Genomic DNA, 16,821 nt, shown 5'->3' with positions numbered 1-16,821 from the left:
CCGTGAGCAAGGCCCTTAACCCTGCATTGCTCCTGGGGTGGATTGTCTCTGCTTAGTCTAATCAACTTTACGTCACTCTGGATAAGAGTGTCTGCCAAATGCCATTAAGGTAATGTAAAACAGCAGCGTTTACTGCTCCTTATTGTAAAACATATTCAAAGTCCTTCAAATTTTTTATACTTTTTCAGATATTTACAATAGTATTTTGTTTGTACTCGATCGTGGGCTGTGTTCAAAACCACATTCTAAGCATGCTACACGTGCTACATTTCAATGAAAATCCTCCGGCTATCTTGACATTTCTAATCCAGAAATCCCCACTCTGCCTGTCAAAATAAAAGCATTTTAGTTGATAGCCTACTTCCTAGTTTTTGGTTGTGGTTTTATTGCACACCCCTTTACCACACATAATGCATGCCACAGCACTACATTTCAAAATGAATAAAATGAGCCTAGGTTTCATTTCATTTTTTATGAAATACACAGAACACGCCGACTGTCTGTTGAGACAAACGGTCTACATGAATCCCTTGGCAAAATGTTCATTTTGATGTTCGGTGAAGGACGTCAAAATAACACTCAAACCTGGAGAAAAATGGGCAATTTCCACAAAATAGAGTCAACAATAACCATCTGAGACAGCTCGACTGCTCCAATTCATTCAGAAAAGAACTGAAAGAAAAAAGAAGCAAACTCTTTTGTTTCCTGAATGTCATGTTATTTTAGTCCCTTTCATCCCCTTGGAAAACATGTGATTTCTGTGTCACAGTAGGGGTGCAACACAACTGAATGTACAACCAAGAAAACCCACGTTGCAAACCAACACTAGACCACGTGCTACGCAGTAAATTCCCTATTTTACCCAAGGGAAGCCGGTTCACCTACTAAACTGCACACAAAAGGCACAAAGAGACAAGCCCAACCTAGCATGAACTGGGGGTTCAGTTCATTTGATGAATATGTTTAATAGAGCTGTGTGTAAGATTACTTCCTCACGCTGCACTGTTAAATCTGTAAGATTAATGACGGCTTTTAAAATATTAAGCCACCTTACGCCATTGTCCCACACGGCATTGTGTGTGATTAAGATGGACAAAAGGAATATCCAATAAATTATGACAATAAACACAAAGCAAGCAGGCCTGTTTCTGCAAAAGACATGGCACATTCCCAGGGGAATGTCTTAATTCATACACTCTTGAACGTGTTATTCTGTAAACCGTGACAAAACTGTAATAGAATCGTCAGAGGAAGCTTGTTGCTTTCTTCCATCAGAATGAAGTGAACCCTAGAAAGCAACGCTGCAACATCAAAAACACCTTTTCCCCCTCTGCCCAGATACAGCACATCCAACAGATGCTACCTGGCTCCAGAGCTCACATTTCAAACAGCGTGTAGCCTGAGGCAGAAAAAAAAAAAGAGAGAAGCCATTCATCTTACAAGTCACATCTCAATGAGCTGTAGCCTCTCTTAGGTTTGGTGGAAAGGGTACCGACTGCATTTTTAAAGGGTAGTGAGTAATCTTTAAAGATACGATCGATGACGGGAATGGACGGGATTCTGGAGGGGCGGTGGAAGAACTGGGGGGTGGACGGGGGGGGGGGGTAACGAGGAGACTCAGATCATTGAGGAGAGGATGTTGAGCGGCCTTTTGCACGGAAGCGCTCTGCGCGCGATGCAGAAGACGCAGCTTGGAGGGCAGATTTCCGGCACCTTCTCAGGCCGTCTGTGACTGGGCTCAGCCTGAATCCTCCAGGCACACTTCTCACGCCAGAGAGCCAGTTTTAAACTCCACACCAAACCGGGCGAATCCGGGAGGGAGGTGGGAAGTCTGTGACGGGCTCAGACTTCCAGGCCCTTCGGCTCCCGACAGAACGGATATCCACAGCCTGCCTTCTTCAGTCACACCTGGGCCTTCTGAAGGCCGCAGGACCCCGCTCACTTCACCCCCAGTGCTGCAGGCGTCTCCAGAGGAGCCAGGCTAATGTCACTTTGCCACGCAATGTCGAGTGGTAACCGATTGCCACAGCACACAAGCATCACCTAACCCCATTCCCCTTTAAATTTCTTAAAACCTCACAATGTTTGTGTCAAAGGACTTTTTTTTTTTTTTTTTTAAGTGCAAAATGAATTGCTAATGAAGTTAGCATTAAAGCTAATGCTAATGCTAATCCAGACTATGGCCAGTGGCCCCTCCGCACACTGCCCAAAGACAGGAGGGCTTCGTACGGCTGAGCCGACAGCACGTCCTTCCACACCAGTCATCAGACGCCCTCTAGTCTCGGTCCTCCAGTCCTCACGTGCTGCGTGTTCCTCAGACTCAGCAGGAGCCCAGCTCAGGGACAGGGGAGTGATGAGTGTGGGGAGGGAGGGAGGGCTGGCTGACTGAAATGGCTGACTCCACAATGGAAGCCGTGGTGAGCAGACTGGGTCCGGTCCTTCTGACTGGAGCGGAGGGAGGTGATGCACTTGCCCCCCCGCATAATATTAGTAAATATTACAGGGTTCCAGCAGCTTTGCAGCTGGGATATGTAAAAAAATTTTAAAAAAATACTCAAATCGGCTCCTCAACCTCCCGACACCTGTTACAGAACCTGACACGGCGAAAGGCAGAATAGTGTGCAAATCACAGGACCAGTCCATTCACTTTACAATGGGAGCAACTGAAAAACGAAGGATTCTGTACTTTTGTAACAGGCCCTGACTTTCTTTCTTTTTTTCCCTGCCAATACAAAAATGGACACAGCAATTTTGTCAAACATAGGAGATGTGACGATACTGTAAATGTCTGTGTTTTACATTGGATCGGCCTGGTCGCAGAATATGGCCAACAGCTGTGCCCGAGGGCACTTGTTGCCCTCGAGGCAGGAGATGAAAGGCCCAGGGAAATGGAGGATGTTCGGTCAGCACGTCTCCATCGCTCTCGCCTCACCGCCCGCCAAGCGACCGCTGGTCAAACGGGCCGCTGTAACTCCGCTTCAGAGAGCCTCCGTTATCAGAGGCTCCACGCTATCACGCCAAAGGAGCCAGTCTCCTGTTTTTCCACTGCGTACTGTGCAACAGCTGACGCGCAGAGCGCTTTCAGGACAGAATTTATACACTGCGTGCGAATCACTATAACCTTTTATACCGCAGTGTATTTCATACTATAGTCCTGTGTGAACAGTGTAACAATGCAACGAGAGAGAATAATTAAAATGCTTGCATGGACAAAAGACAGCAAGATGCTCATCAATTCTGTGTCCGCCTACATCACCTGACGTATAGCTAATGACGGTGTGTCATAGGTTGGGACTGTTTGTGGTTCCAGCTGGCGATTCACGGACTTTTTTTTATTTTTTTTTTATGAAAAAACGCTGGCTCTGAAATAGTCAATAAAATGCCCAACAGCGGTAGAAAACTCCAGCAGGTTTGTTAAGAGAGACAGAGGGCCGTCGGGGAACGGCTCCTGGTTTCCGGTGCCTGAAGGCCGCCTAGCGTGCGGGCGTGTCTGCGGTGGGGGGTTACCTGAACGGGAGGATAAGGGGAAAGGCGGTGGAACTTACGTCTTTGTCCGATCGATGCGGGAACATCGACGGCTGCGGGTAGTACATGCTGTCATCGGGGAAGTCGCTGTCAACCCCTTCTACAAACTTCTTTCTTGTAGCACTAAACATGCTGTATGTCACCTGCATGGAGAGAGAGGGGAGCTTAAAATGGCTGCCATCAACGGGCACTAAACATGCTACAGGGCACCTGCAGGAAGAGGGAGAGGACCATAAAATGGCTGCCATCGACGGGCACTAAACATGCTATAGGGCACCTGCAGGAAGAGGGAGAGGACCATAAAATGGCTGCCATCGACGGACACTAAACATGCTATAGGTCACCTGCAGGAAGAGGGAGGGGAGCTTAAAACGACTGCCATCATTGGGCACTAAACATGCTATAGGTCAACTGGAGGGAGAGTGAGAGGAGCTTAAAATGGCTGCCATCGACGGGCACAGAAACGCCCTCGAAGCCCCTCCCATGGTGGAAATGGTGCATTGGGGGTCCTGTACTGAGGGGCAGAGGCGCACCGGGTCCCATCAGAGGGGATAGGAGTGGTGTGGTGTGGAACAGGGGGTCAGGGGCTCGAGGAGGAGCAGAATTGAGTTGCGGAGATCAGGTCACGCGCTTGGAGCGTAGCAGGCGTTCCCTTATCTCCCAAACACAGCGGGTGATAGGACTCACGAGACGCCTTCACGAGAAGCGCGCCAGTTTATCTACCCTCGCCAGTTTCCCTGGAGACCGCTGGCTCTGGAGAGCGGCCAAAGGCGGAAATATACAAACCTTTCCACCCAGAGGACCAGAGACATTATGTAACACCGACGCAAGACTGTTCATCGAGGAGCTTGAATAGCAGTCTTAGGCTACTTGTCCCATCTATCTGACCTGGATGCAACAATGGTCTTTCACGTTCAGAAGAGTCAAAGTCAGATTTTTACAAGAGGAATATGAGGTGTTGCCAGAATGAGGTAAAAGCGGTGATATTTTCCATGCTTTGGAAAGATTTCAAGGAGAAAACCTGCAATATCCTTGAGGCTAAAGACTGTAGATACTGCTGGATGAGCCGAACGGTTCATAGCAAAGTGAAAGAATATACGGAGTACCTGGGATAGAGATGAAATGCTTGTCCCCAATGTAAAAATTCAAACAACTACAAGTTTAGAGCCATGCTGCACCGTATTTTATTTTTATTTTCTATAACTGCAAGAGAGATCTAACTAAGTATAATAATATTATAATTGAGCCATAAAATATTAGGCCACAAAGAAACGGCTACATTACCTAAGGCAAACAAGAAGCCCTTATTGACAGATTACGTTATTTTCAGCTTTTTTGTATTTGCAATCTGGCTGAAAACAACAAAGAGCGGAGATGTCTGGAAATCACTTGACGCGAGATGAAAGCGCCTTTCAAAACATAAACGGTTAGGAGAGCTCGATACTCATTATCATTCTACAGCCACCATTACTTTAATAACCATCATAAAACGGGCTGTTTCCATCCGGCATGTGGATTGGCTGAAACGGTCTTCTACGGTGATTGTAAATCTGATAGTTGCAGTTATTCAAACAGCCGGTTTGTAAACAGCGTCACCTGTGCACAAACCGTTACTTATACAACAATGTTACAAAATGAATATTGCCGTAACCATTTTACAGAAGAAATATGGTACTCAAGGCCCTGCTGTACGATAAACACAGTCACGTCCTGCCTAACAACTCCGCTGTAGCCATGACGATATTTCACCATACAGCATAGTTACTTGTGCCGCGCTGCTTAAATAAACTAGTCGTAAAACGGCTGGTTTGACATCACTGCTAATTGGAGAAAAAACATTGTATGCAAATCACCTTTTTGATGATGCCAGAAACAAGGCTGTGGAATCATACAGGAGTGATCAGTCAAGCAACTTTTTTGATTTCAGGATAAAACTCACTCACGATCAACAGAAGATATTCGTCTTTGGTTCGTTATCACGATGGGCATTGCACCGGGTCTTTTAGATGAAATGCTCAGGTTTCTGGCACTAACACACTGCGCTTCACGTGGTGTAAAAACAGGAGGGACAAGAGGGACTCCGAATCACACAGCAGGCTTCGTTTACAAAATGTCAGCTCACAGAGCTGCCCGGCCCTTCAGCGAACAGTCACAGTCAGGAGGCCTCCATCTTGAATTGATCGGTGCAGCAGTAACCCAGCTTTGGGACTTTTTAAAAATCTTTTCAGGAACAGGGGCAGTCCAGCGCCAAGCGGCTGTGTACAGCTTCTTTCACATGCTAGGCAGAGGTGAGCAAGAAGCCATTTCACAAGAGTGTCGGATTGTAATATTAATATTATTTTATCCGTTGAGACTTAGTTGAATGTATACATGGTGCCGTGGGAAACGCTCTGCCCTGCGCTCAGTGTAAGCAGACAGGTGAGGGGCATTTTGGAAGCTCCCAGACAGCTGTAAAAGGACAGAAAGCAGGGAGAGCGTCTTCACGGGGTGTCGGGGTCCGGTGGAACACCTCTCGGCTTGCCTGCGCCAGCGGCCGAGGAGCCGGAGGAAATGCTACACCTCCCTCCACCGCAGCCCCCAATTCCCGGCAGGAGAGCTCAATGAAACATTAATAAGCCTTACGCTGTATCGCAGCATCGCTTACTGTGTGTGTGGTGGGGGTGTGTAAGTGTGAGCGTGTTAGGGCGAATGTGTCTGTGCGCGTGTGTGTAAGGGTGTATGTACGTGAGTCAGGGTGCATGTGTATGAGGGTGTGTGTGTGTGTGTGTGTGTGTGTGTGTGTGTGTGTGTGTGAGGGTGTGTAAGGGTGAGTGTGTGTGAGGGTGTGAGTATGTGTGTAAGGGTGAGTGTGTGTAAGGGTGAGTGTGTGTAAGGGTGTGAGTTTGTGTGTGTGTGTGTGTGTCAGGATGTGAATGTGTGTGTGTGGGTGTGCATGTGCGTGGGTGTGTGAACACATTAAGGCAAATGTTTAGAGGCTGTTAAAGGAACTCTGAGGCTTTCAAAGGGATCCTGGGGGTAATTACCCAGGCTGCCGAGCGCTCGTTAAACCTGGGGTCCGAGCGCCACATCCCGCTAATAAAGAGCAGGCCTGGGCGTCAGGACTGACGTCACCCTCCTACACAGGGAAAAGCGGCTCGGACCTCAGCCAGCGAGTTCCCCCACCGCAGGGGAACATCACCGGAACAGTGTGCAGGGCTGCAGTGAATTAAAGGGTTAAACAAACCAAACTCCGGTCAGCAGAAGCTCTGTGGCCGGAGACAGGGAAAGGCACAGTTGGGAGGTGGTAGCTAACGGAGGCAGAATTGCGAGATCGGGATTGCGCTCGCTTCAAATGTTGGAGGACGAATACAGGTCAGGGCATTCAAACCTGCGTACAAAACAACTGGAGACATATTAAACCATATAAGGAGGCATTGCTGGTTGACAGCTTTGAGGTTTTGTCTTGAGACTGAGGACCACATTGGGAACAAGTGTTGATAATGCTTTTATGTGCCATTATCTGGGTAGAACTTGCGTCTAATGATGCATGGATCATATTTACACACAATAGAAATCAATTCATCAACCAACCAACCAATCAATAAATGAGTGGAGGATACGTCACTCCGGCTTTTGCCAAGATGACAGTCACAGACGACAGACCCACCACTTGCATATATTTCTACCGAGATCCCCACGGCACGGTGTATTCATTCAGCTTGCGTATAGTATCAACAGATAAATATTATTAAAATGTGATGCACTTGTAAAATGGCTTCTTATTACTACGCCAAGGAGGGCTTCCCAGCTGGGAGAGAGAAGGACAAGGAGCAGGGGAAGAATGTTAGTTCCCGGAAAACTCCGGAACTTCGCTTTTAGCTTTGCGACGGATCAATTACACACATTAGTAGTGGACGCAAAGAAAATGTCAGCACCTTCAAACCCTGTGCTTCGTGCCATCACTGCGCCTGGCACTGCTTTCAAACCCTGTCCATTCTGCTGTGGCTGTGCCTGGCATGGCTTAAGAACCCTGTGTATTCTGCTGTGGCTGTGCCTGGCACTGCTTACGAACCCTGTCCATTCTGCTGTGGCTGTATCTGGCACAGCTTAAGAACCCTGTCCATTCTGCTGTGGCTGTGCCTGGCACTGCTTAAGAACCCTGTCTATCCTGCTGTGGCTGTGCCTGGCACTGCTTACAAACCCTGTCCATTGTGCTGTGGCTGTATCTGGCACTGCTCAGGCACGGACTTGGCACAAACCCGGGTCTGAACTACAGCCGGCGCCCAAGGGGAGCCCTGTGCCTTCCATCTGAAACCGATCGAACGGGCTATTTACAGCAAGCAGGACTTCAATCAACACAACTCAGCCAACGCAAGCTGGCAGGTCCTGAGGCCCTCGAGGACGGATCCTGCCACCTCGCCTTCATTTCAATAAATGGGAGACACACAGGAACGATAGTACAGCACGAGCAGATGGGCCTAAAGTGTGTGTGTGTGTGTGTGTGTGTGTGTGTGTACACATGCACATTGCAATATTTCCCACACATTGGAGTATGTTTGCAAAGAGTTATTTTCTGCAATGCTTGTTGCAGAATAGTGATGCAAATATGAGATGCAAATTGGGTGAATCGGCGGGAAAAACAACATGACACACTTTTCCTGGAACATTTGCCATTTCAACATGAGGCCGCGAGGGTGGGGTTTGGTGGCACCCCTCAGATATGGGCTCCTGCCAGCTCAAGGTTGGCACAGCCGGGGGTAATGCTAGCTCGGTGGCCTGGTGCTGGTTCGACACAGCCAGAGCTAATGCTAGCTCGGTGGCCTGGTGCTGGTTCGACATAGCCGGGGGTAATGCTAGCTTGGTGGCCTGGTGCTGGTTAGACACAGCCGGGGCTAATGCTAGCTCTGTGGACTGGTTCTGGTTGGACACAGCCGGGGCTAATATTAGCTGTGTGGCCTGGTGCTCGGTAGGGAAAACGGTCAAGGCCAAAGGTAAACCCTGTTCTCGACCACAGCAAAACTGCCCAACACAGCTCACGACACACAAACACCTCGCTGGGCTCAGGGAACACAAGGATCAGCGGGATTGCAGGGTTTCGTTCCTGCCTGAGTGCGCCTTGGCCGGACATCAGCGGGATTAACACCAGCTGCCCTCTAAACCACCGCTGCGATTCTCAGAACAAAATTTTAAGCCAGTTGCTGGCGGAACACCACTGTCAGCATGTGGCGTTCAGCTTTCTAAGAATTCAGTGGCGACTAAGAGAAATTTAAGGCGATTTAGCCTCACTTCCATCAAATACAATTTAATCAGAATAAAGTAGTTTCTTTCCTGTTAATTTTGTTCCTTCTTTCTAATGTATTAGACACAATATCTATTGAAGAGATCTGAGAACAGAAAGAGAATGTAGGAGAGAAATATAACAGTCATTCCAGAACAAAAAAAGAGCAATAAAGGAACACTGCCGACCTCTGTACTCGGTCCAAGTTCATAAAGATGATTACCTTTCCTTCATATAACATTTGTCATAAGAAGATACTAATTACACTTCAAAAATGCATTGAATATTGAGTAATTTCACGTACATTGGGCCCAGATATATTCATTTTTGCTGGATATAGGCCATAAAAGTTACATATCGTAAGTGGGTCCAATTTTAATAAAATCTCTCAAAGAACTGAGGATAATGTCCCGAATTCCAGTTCCACTTAAATGGTAAATGGCAGGCATTTATATAGCGCCTTTATCCAAAGCGCTGTACAATTGATGCTTCTCCATTCACCCATTCATACACACACTCACACACCAACGCCGATTGGCTGCCATGCAAGGCCCCGACCAGCTTGTCAGGAGCATTTGGGGGTTAGGCGTCTTGCTCAGGGACACTTCGACACAGCCCGGGCGGGGGATCGAACCGGCAACCCTCCGACTGCCAGATGACTGCTCTTACTGCTCTTACTGCCAGAGCCATGTCGCCCCACTTCCACTGCCAAACCCCCCATTATAGGCCCGAACCACCATTTTACCCCCTCTTTTTAATTAATCTGTCTTGTATACATTCCCAATTTTCACCTAATGTGGTCTCTCAGACTATGTACGTCTAACCCTCAAAAGCTACGGTTGTTGCTCGTTCCCTTGTTTTTGTGAAGGCACTTTGGGGTCCCGGGCATGCACATTAACCATTACGCTACAGGCCGCTCCATGTTTAGCAGGTCACGGGTGGAGCTACGGCCGAAGATAACCTCGCTCTCTCCTACACAAAGCCCCCCAGAAGCCCAGCGAGGCCAAAGGTCACAGCCTCGGCCTTCACTTTGACGGACGGCCTCTGGAGGCGAGGGGCGGCTTTAAGAAGGAGAGCTAGACTGGGCGTGTGGGGTGTGGGAGAGAGGGGGAGGAGGGTTTGGACAGACCATCTGCGTGGTGTGTGCAGAGGCTGCTCCCACACACAGAAGCCAGCTGTCCCAGGGAATGGCTGGGATGGGTAGTGTGTGCGCACCCAAACCGCAGACACATTCCTGTCGCACCCATTCGCCCCCCCCCCCCCCCAGCAGGCTGCATGGCAGGGAATCCGGGTCAAAGACAAATGTGAAAAGGACGGCTCGGTGCTCCTCGCAATTTTATAAAGGAAGTGTCATCCGTCCAAAAGAAACACCCATGATTAATATAGCACTTTATGGGCGCTTTGAATGGGCCTTCATCTTGGGTTCTTGTGTGTGTGTGTGTGTATGACAGAGAGAGAGTGAGTGTGTGTGTGTGTGTGTGTGTGTGTGCATGCACACCCTAGTGTGCATGTGTCTCTGTTAGTGTTTCCGTGTGTGTGTGTGTGTGTGTGTGTGTGTGTGTGTCTGCGCATAGCTCCACTGATGCACACATCTGGCACCACGCACTCACTCAAGGCAGCGCAAATCAGACTGGAACAAAGAACGCACCAAGGCCGCTGTGAGCCTGCGCGTTTCTGGGGCCTGAATGATGCCGGCTGGAGTGGGGGGGTGAATCAGCCTCCAGCACACCAGCTGCTTCTGCAGTTTATGGGCAGAAAGGAGGCCATGCAGTGGGGCTGCGACTCAGACCGTGGAGCCCACAGCGCGGAGGGAGATTGCAGAGTAGGCACTACGCACAAGGGCTTCCACCGCTAACAACGATGACTGCACCAACCGCTGACTCACCCTGCAAATTAATGCCAACCGCCCTAGCAGTTTATTAAAAAATGTGTTTCATTTTTTACACTGTCTCTTGACTTTACTCCTAGCATGTTGTGGCGAGAGGCACTATTAATGAACTAATCACTGTTTATTGTGCTCGGGCAGACCGTTTTATTAAATGAACATTCACAAAGCACTGGAAGAAGCGGAGAGACACCAGAAAGCCCAGAGCCTAAAATTGTGAAAATGAACCCTGGGAAATTGGAAAACGGCAGCAAATAAAAAGCAAACAAGGAAAATGGAAACGCATGAACGAGTGAAATGTTCACCAACTGGCTGAGGTGAAAAGAAACTAACCCCAACGAAATATCACACATTCGTGTGGTGACATCCATCAGTCCAGGCCCTGCTAGATGGGCAGGAGGGTGAATGGATGGTTATCAACAGGAAACAAGCAGTGGGTTCTCTTCATAACGGCCATTTCAGGGTGACTGTTAGGTGATGCGACCACACTGACCACAAAAGTGAACAGAATTTACTGCCTCCAGAGATTGCCAAGAGGACCTCAGCGATGCAAGAAAAGGATTTTGGCCAAAACATCCCACGTTGAGCGTTTCAGGACACGGCTGTGTTTGTGGGTTTGAGAGCCTTCAGAACCTCACCGCGCCCCGCCATCTTCGCCCCACCCCACGCACAGCAAAGGCTTGGGCTGAGGGATGTGCGTGGGCGGACATGCGACCCGGTTCTGTTCAGATGACCTCACTCCGATTACACAGCAACCGTTCCCCAATTATCTCCAGGGTTGTCCTCGCAGGCAATTTAGATCAACGGTCTCGTTTCTCGTCTCTTCTTAATTGATCACTTTAGGCAATTACGATTGCAATTCTAAGCCGTTGCCATGTCAACAGCTCTTACAAAAGCCTTGCTTCCAAAACTCGAGCCAACGAGTGTCACAAAGATCACTTCTTGATGCCACGGAAATCCACCCGTTACAGAAACATTCCTTTGCTAATAAAGAAAGGTTGTGTGTCATTTGTTTTGATGACTCATGACTTGTGTAGGTAGGGATCCGGCTCGGACCCAGTTCAGCTGCCGAGGGGTTCATTCTTCCCGCCCAAAGAATATTGTTGCCCTGCGAGGATTAATCCACAGAAGGAACCAAAACAGACCCGGCTGCCTAATCCGGACCCCAACAGAGTCAGCGAAGAGAATCAACGCCACTTAAGACTTACCACTTCAAAACGCAGGCAACATCAAATGACACGCACTCACCACTTTCATTCACTACTCCAATCGCCTCAGCGGGACAGAGCCCAGGAGGGGTCAGATTAGTCTCCGCTAAAAGCACTGCCAGGAGAGCACATCCTGCAGCCGACCAGGGGATCGGTCCGGGGGGGATACGACCATGCACACCCCCTGTCAGAGTACAGTAGTCATCCTTCAACGCAGGAGACAAGTTCAGTGTGAACAGATGGAAATTGAAAATAATAGCGGGTGGGGACCTGTAAAGATGGGATTCTGAAATAGTGGGGACCTGTAAAGATGGGATTCTGAAATAGCTGAAAAGCGGGGACCTGTACAGATGGGATTCTGAAATAACTGAAAAGCGGGGACCTGTACAGATGGGGTTTTGAAATAGCTGAAACGCGGGGACCTGCACAGATGGGGTTTTGAAATAGCTGAAAAGCGGGGACCTGTACAGATGGGGTTTTGAAATAGCTGAAACGCGGGGACCTGTACAGATGGGATTCTGAAATAGCTGAAAAGCGGGGACCTGTACAGATGGGGTTTTGAAATAGCTGAAACGCGGGGACCTGTACAGATGGGGTTTTGAAATAGCTGAAAAGCGGGGACCTGTACAGATGGGGTTTTGAAATAGCTGAAAAGCGGGGACCTGTACAGATGGGGTTTTGAAATGGCGGGGACCTCCATACAGCTGCTGCTCTCGGGGGGCAGGGGGGGGGGGGTGAAATCGATCGGCGGGTAGATTAGGGGTTCCCTCGCGTGCATATGCGAGCGGAGCAGGAGGCTGGGGGTGGTGCGGGAGCGGGAGGAGTCGTCCTTGGCAGAGAGGCAGAGCCGCGTTTCAGGGGACATAAACACGGCGGGAGGAGAGCGATCGCTGATTAAACGCAGTGTCCTTCCTGCTCCGCGGGGTCTGGGCTGGCAGCTGGACAAACCTGCAGCGAGAGGGGAAAAAAACAACGCTCCAGCTGCTCTCGATACTAGACAGGAAGACAGATGAAGAGCGAGTAAAGTCTACACGCCGGTTTTAAAATGATTCCTCCTCGTCTTCTTTAAGCATAACTGCCGTTTTCATCCCGTGGTGTCGCCGTTTTCCGTGCACCTCGATAACCCCACACAAGATTCCCACAGGTTTGGAAAGACCCCATCAGGCTCTACCTTCCCATTTCCCAAACAAGGAAGACAGAATGGGAGTGTCTCGCAGCAATGAAGGCTATAAAAGCACACTGTCACAGAATCAGGATGCTGAAATGCCTTTTTCACCACATCGTACAGCAGGGGATCTCTCTTCTCCAGTGCGACTTGTGTTGCTGCCCGTTTTTTCCTTCCATTTCATTATTCTACGCTGGCTTTATTTGAGGAGAGTCATCTGATTAAGTGCATGAAAGAGAGCCGAGCTGTAGTGGAGATAGGGTTGGTCGAGTGTGCACGTTTAGATCACCCAAATGTGACCCACAGTGATAGCGATCGGTGGTATCGGTTACAGAGTTGGTTAGGTTTCTCATTTCACATGACTTTCACTTTTTTTGTTTAGTTTTTTATTGTACCTCCAAAATGCTCCTAGGACAGCCAATGATGACATCACAGCCCAGGAACCCCGGCTGGATGGATCCTGGGTGCCGTGCTTTGCTGAAGAAGTGTAGACTTTCCACTCGGAGCACTAATCTGTGTGTGCGAGGAAGATAAACTGTAGCAGCAGTGACCTTTCTGTCAGCCTGCAGCGGGAGAGGCGGAGGCGGCCTTCCAGCGATCCGGGCGTGAAATCTGATCAGCCGGGGGCTCGGTGCACATCTGAAAGCCATCACCGCACAGCCGATCCCCGTTCTCCAGGAGACGACATGAACCCGGAATTGTGGGAAGGGTGGTCCCAAAACCTCCCCCACCACCAAGCAGAGGCAGCTCTTCTCAAAGCCCTGAGATCCCAGCTGCCCTGAGGGGGGGGGGGGGGCACATGAGACACCCCCCACCCCCACTGCCTGCCTCGTCCGCTCCACACACCTTCAGCCCAGATCCCTCCATCCCTCCCGCCCTGCCTCCCCATCCATCCATCCATCCGTCCGTCCGTCCATCCATCCGTATGAGCACAGCTATCCAAATGGACACGACACACAGCTGAACGCTTGGGTTAACTGGTGAAAACATGGCAGCTGATGCAACGTCAGCGCATTAAAAGCGCATCAGTTGTGCTGCCAAGTGAAGGTGCTACCTTCAAAACAAGTCACACCGGAACCCACGACACACAGTATTTACACTGCAGTGTTTAGACCTAATACCAGGTATTAGGTTTTCCACCTTCTTTCCACCTGGGATTCAGGTGTTAAGACAGTCTGGCCAATGAGTAGCAGCACTAACTACCCAGGAGAAAAGAAAACCAGGGTATGGATTTTGATAGGAAGGCCAGAGTAGATGATCTCTACAGCAGGTTGAGGATTGTGTCTCTTTGGTTACCTCATCATGAATATGTGCAAATTAATTGTTCAGTTCCCATTTCCCACATGGCAAACAAGTACTTTCAAGTAGAAGATATAGCGAGGGGAGGGGAGGGGGGCCAGTATGGGCGTAAGGTTACTAAACTACACAGCACTTGTGTAGGAGTTGGCACGACACCAGGCTGTCACTCAAGCAGAAACTGACATTATCATTTAAATGCGGCCGTTGGGATAATCCGCCGGGTCGTTTACGTGGGAGGCGGTCACGCGGGAGTTTACCTAATTTAATTTCATGACACGTGACACCAGGGGACACGTTTCCCCCCACCCACCTTACTGCATCGTGAAACTCGACACGATATTTTATATCACGCCGAGTCATTACCATACATTACGGGCTGAGAGTTCTCATACTCCATTCTCATTACCGTGTCCTTTTATAGCTTAACCGGAGCTGAAGAGATGAAACGGCCCTCCACTGCTCCACTGCGAGAGCCGTCAGGTCCTCTACGCACTTTAACCCTCATATTGCTCTTTAAGACCTGCCTCAGTGACTGCGCACTACAATCTACATGGAGACCAAACTGGCTTCTAATGGTGTCATCTTCATTGTCAAGTTGAAATAGTATTTTTCTTCTTTTTTTCTTACAAAAGAAAACATACTACAGTACATATCAGAGGTATGTTTCAATGAGAGGCTTTAACCAAGGACGTTTAAAAATTAAAAATAAAAACTAATAATAAAAGGACCGGACATGAGTTACACAACCCCTTGCAGTAATACCCTGGTGCTTAGGATGGAGTCTCTCTCAAGTGTTCTCTGGCCTTGACCAAGCTCCATCAGTGAGGATACAGACAGAGCACCTTGACCAAGCTCCATCAGTGAGGATACAGACAGAGCACCTTGACCAAGCTCCATCAGTGATATGAACAGGGCCTGAGCACCTTGACCAAGCTCCATCAGTGAGGATACAGACAGAGCACCTTGACCAAGCTCCATCAGTGATATGCACAGGGCCTGAGCACCTTAACCAAGCTCCATCAGTGAGGATACAGACAGAGCACCTTGACCAAGCTCCATCAGTGATACGCACAGGGCCCAGCACTTTGACCAAGCTCCAACAGTGAAGATATAGGGACAGGGCCCAGCACCTTGGCAGCTGTACCAGCATGGCAGAGCTGGTCTGTGCAAGTACACACCCCCACCCCCGCTTTGGGAATGACCATTCGTACACAGAAACTGTCAGAAGACAGCCGGCTGGGCCAGGGTGAAAGAATTCAGCTCTCTCCACCTTGCGTTTCTCCCCCCCCTCTCTCTCCCCAAGACTGCCTGCTCCTGTAACCCGACTCTCTTCCCTCAGGCATTGCTCCTTGCCCGTGGACCAATCGGGGAGGGGAGGCCAGGCTTCCGCAAGCCAATGGGACGTCTCCGTGTGGCCACCCCTCCCGGTTTTAAATAATGCATTTAGTTTTCCCTCCAGTTTCAGTGCGGCTGCAGCTCTCAGCGCCGGGCCACTCGGGGGCTGAAACAGGAGCACGACTGCAACATTTTCACTCGGATTAACTCAGAGCGGGAGTGTTCTGCGCCTTCCATTAGCGCAATCCTTCCTCCGTAAACATCCCGGTTCACTTCCAATCCGTTCGTCAGAGCTGCAGAGAGCACATCCTACCACGATCAGGGTGTCGGGGAACCGTTCAGGGCATCAGGGATTCTCTCATGGTGCCGGACTGTGTCTGTGTTCGTTAGCTCAGGGAGCTCTTGAACAGGGTAACAAAACAAATGCTGCCAACAGAACATTTACAGAAATGTGCAAACATGCGCATCCCAAGTCCTCCAATGACAAAATAACCCTTTGGGAGGGGGGGTCAAATGCTTTGCCAGCCCGTAACTTGTGACAGCACAGCTCGTTGGCTTGGGCGGAGAGTCCCGCACGTTTCCATCAGCAGGCGGGTTGCGGTTCTCGTCCGAGTGGACACGAGAGAGGCGGCGTCGAGGCGGCACAGGGGACAGCGGCATACGCACGCAGCACACGCACGCAGCACGCGCCATCTGTGCCACCTCCCCCCACGCCGGTATTCCGACGGGTCCGAGAACGGCCCGGCGTGTCGGCACACCCGCGTGACATCGCCTCCGTCCGTTTTCCGACGAGGGGCCGGTGCTCAATCCACCCTGCAGAGCGAGGTCTTTCTGCGAAGCACCAGCGCGGGACGGCGTGGTCATCGGACCCTTTGAAGAGCAGGTTTCGGAACGCGCCCAGTCAGCTTTCTAGAACTCTTGCTGCCTTCCGTTACCTTAGTAGTGACCTTTACATGAGCATTTAGGATTCAGTGAAAACATTCCATTCACATATTTGTGATCTCACACTTCAAAAGGGGATAAGATTTGGACCGCAGCCAGAGTTGCCAGATAATTTTCCAGGGGATGCCAGCGCCAATGTTTACTTATTTGCATGCATACAGGATGCAAGTTCTGGACACAAGATATGCATGCTGGGCTCAGTACA

At 49.7% G+C, this 16,821-nt stretch overlaps 1 protein-coding gene across 2 annotated transcripts in view; it reads right to left on the bottom strand.

Moving 5' to 3' along the window:
* The window catches only part of LOC133135503 (CCR4-NOT transcription complex subunit 2), a 47,123-nt gene that overhangs the window by 17,972 nt on the left and 12,330 nt on the right, over positions 1–16,821 (bottom strand). Inside the window, exon 2 of one of the 2 annotated variants that reach the window (XM_061252550.1) lies at positions 3,546–3,668. In XM_061252550.1, the coding sequence (XP_061108534.1) occupies positions 3,546–3,656 (111 nt within the window). In that variant the 5' untranslated portion in view covers positions 3,657–3,668. Of the gene's footprint in view, positions 1–3,545; positions 3,675–16,821 lie in introns of those variants that run through there. The other variant, XM_061252549.1, reaches the window with a different exon arrangement.

This window comes from Conger conger, chromosome 8 (genome assembly GCF_963514075.1).
Source record: "Conger conger chromosome 8, fConCon1.1, whole genome shotgun sequence".
NCBI lineage: Eukaryota > Metazoa > Chordata > Actinopteri > Anguilliformes > Congridae > Conger > Conger conger.
This window is presented reverse-complemented; position numbering and strand designations above follow the sequence as displayed.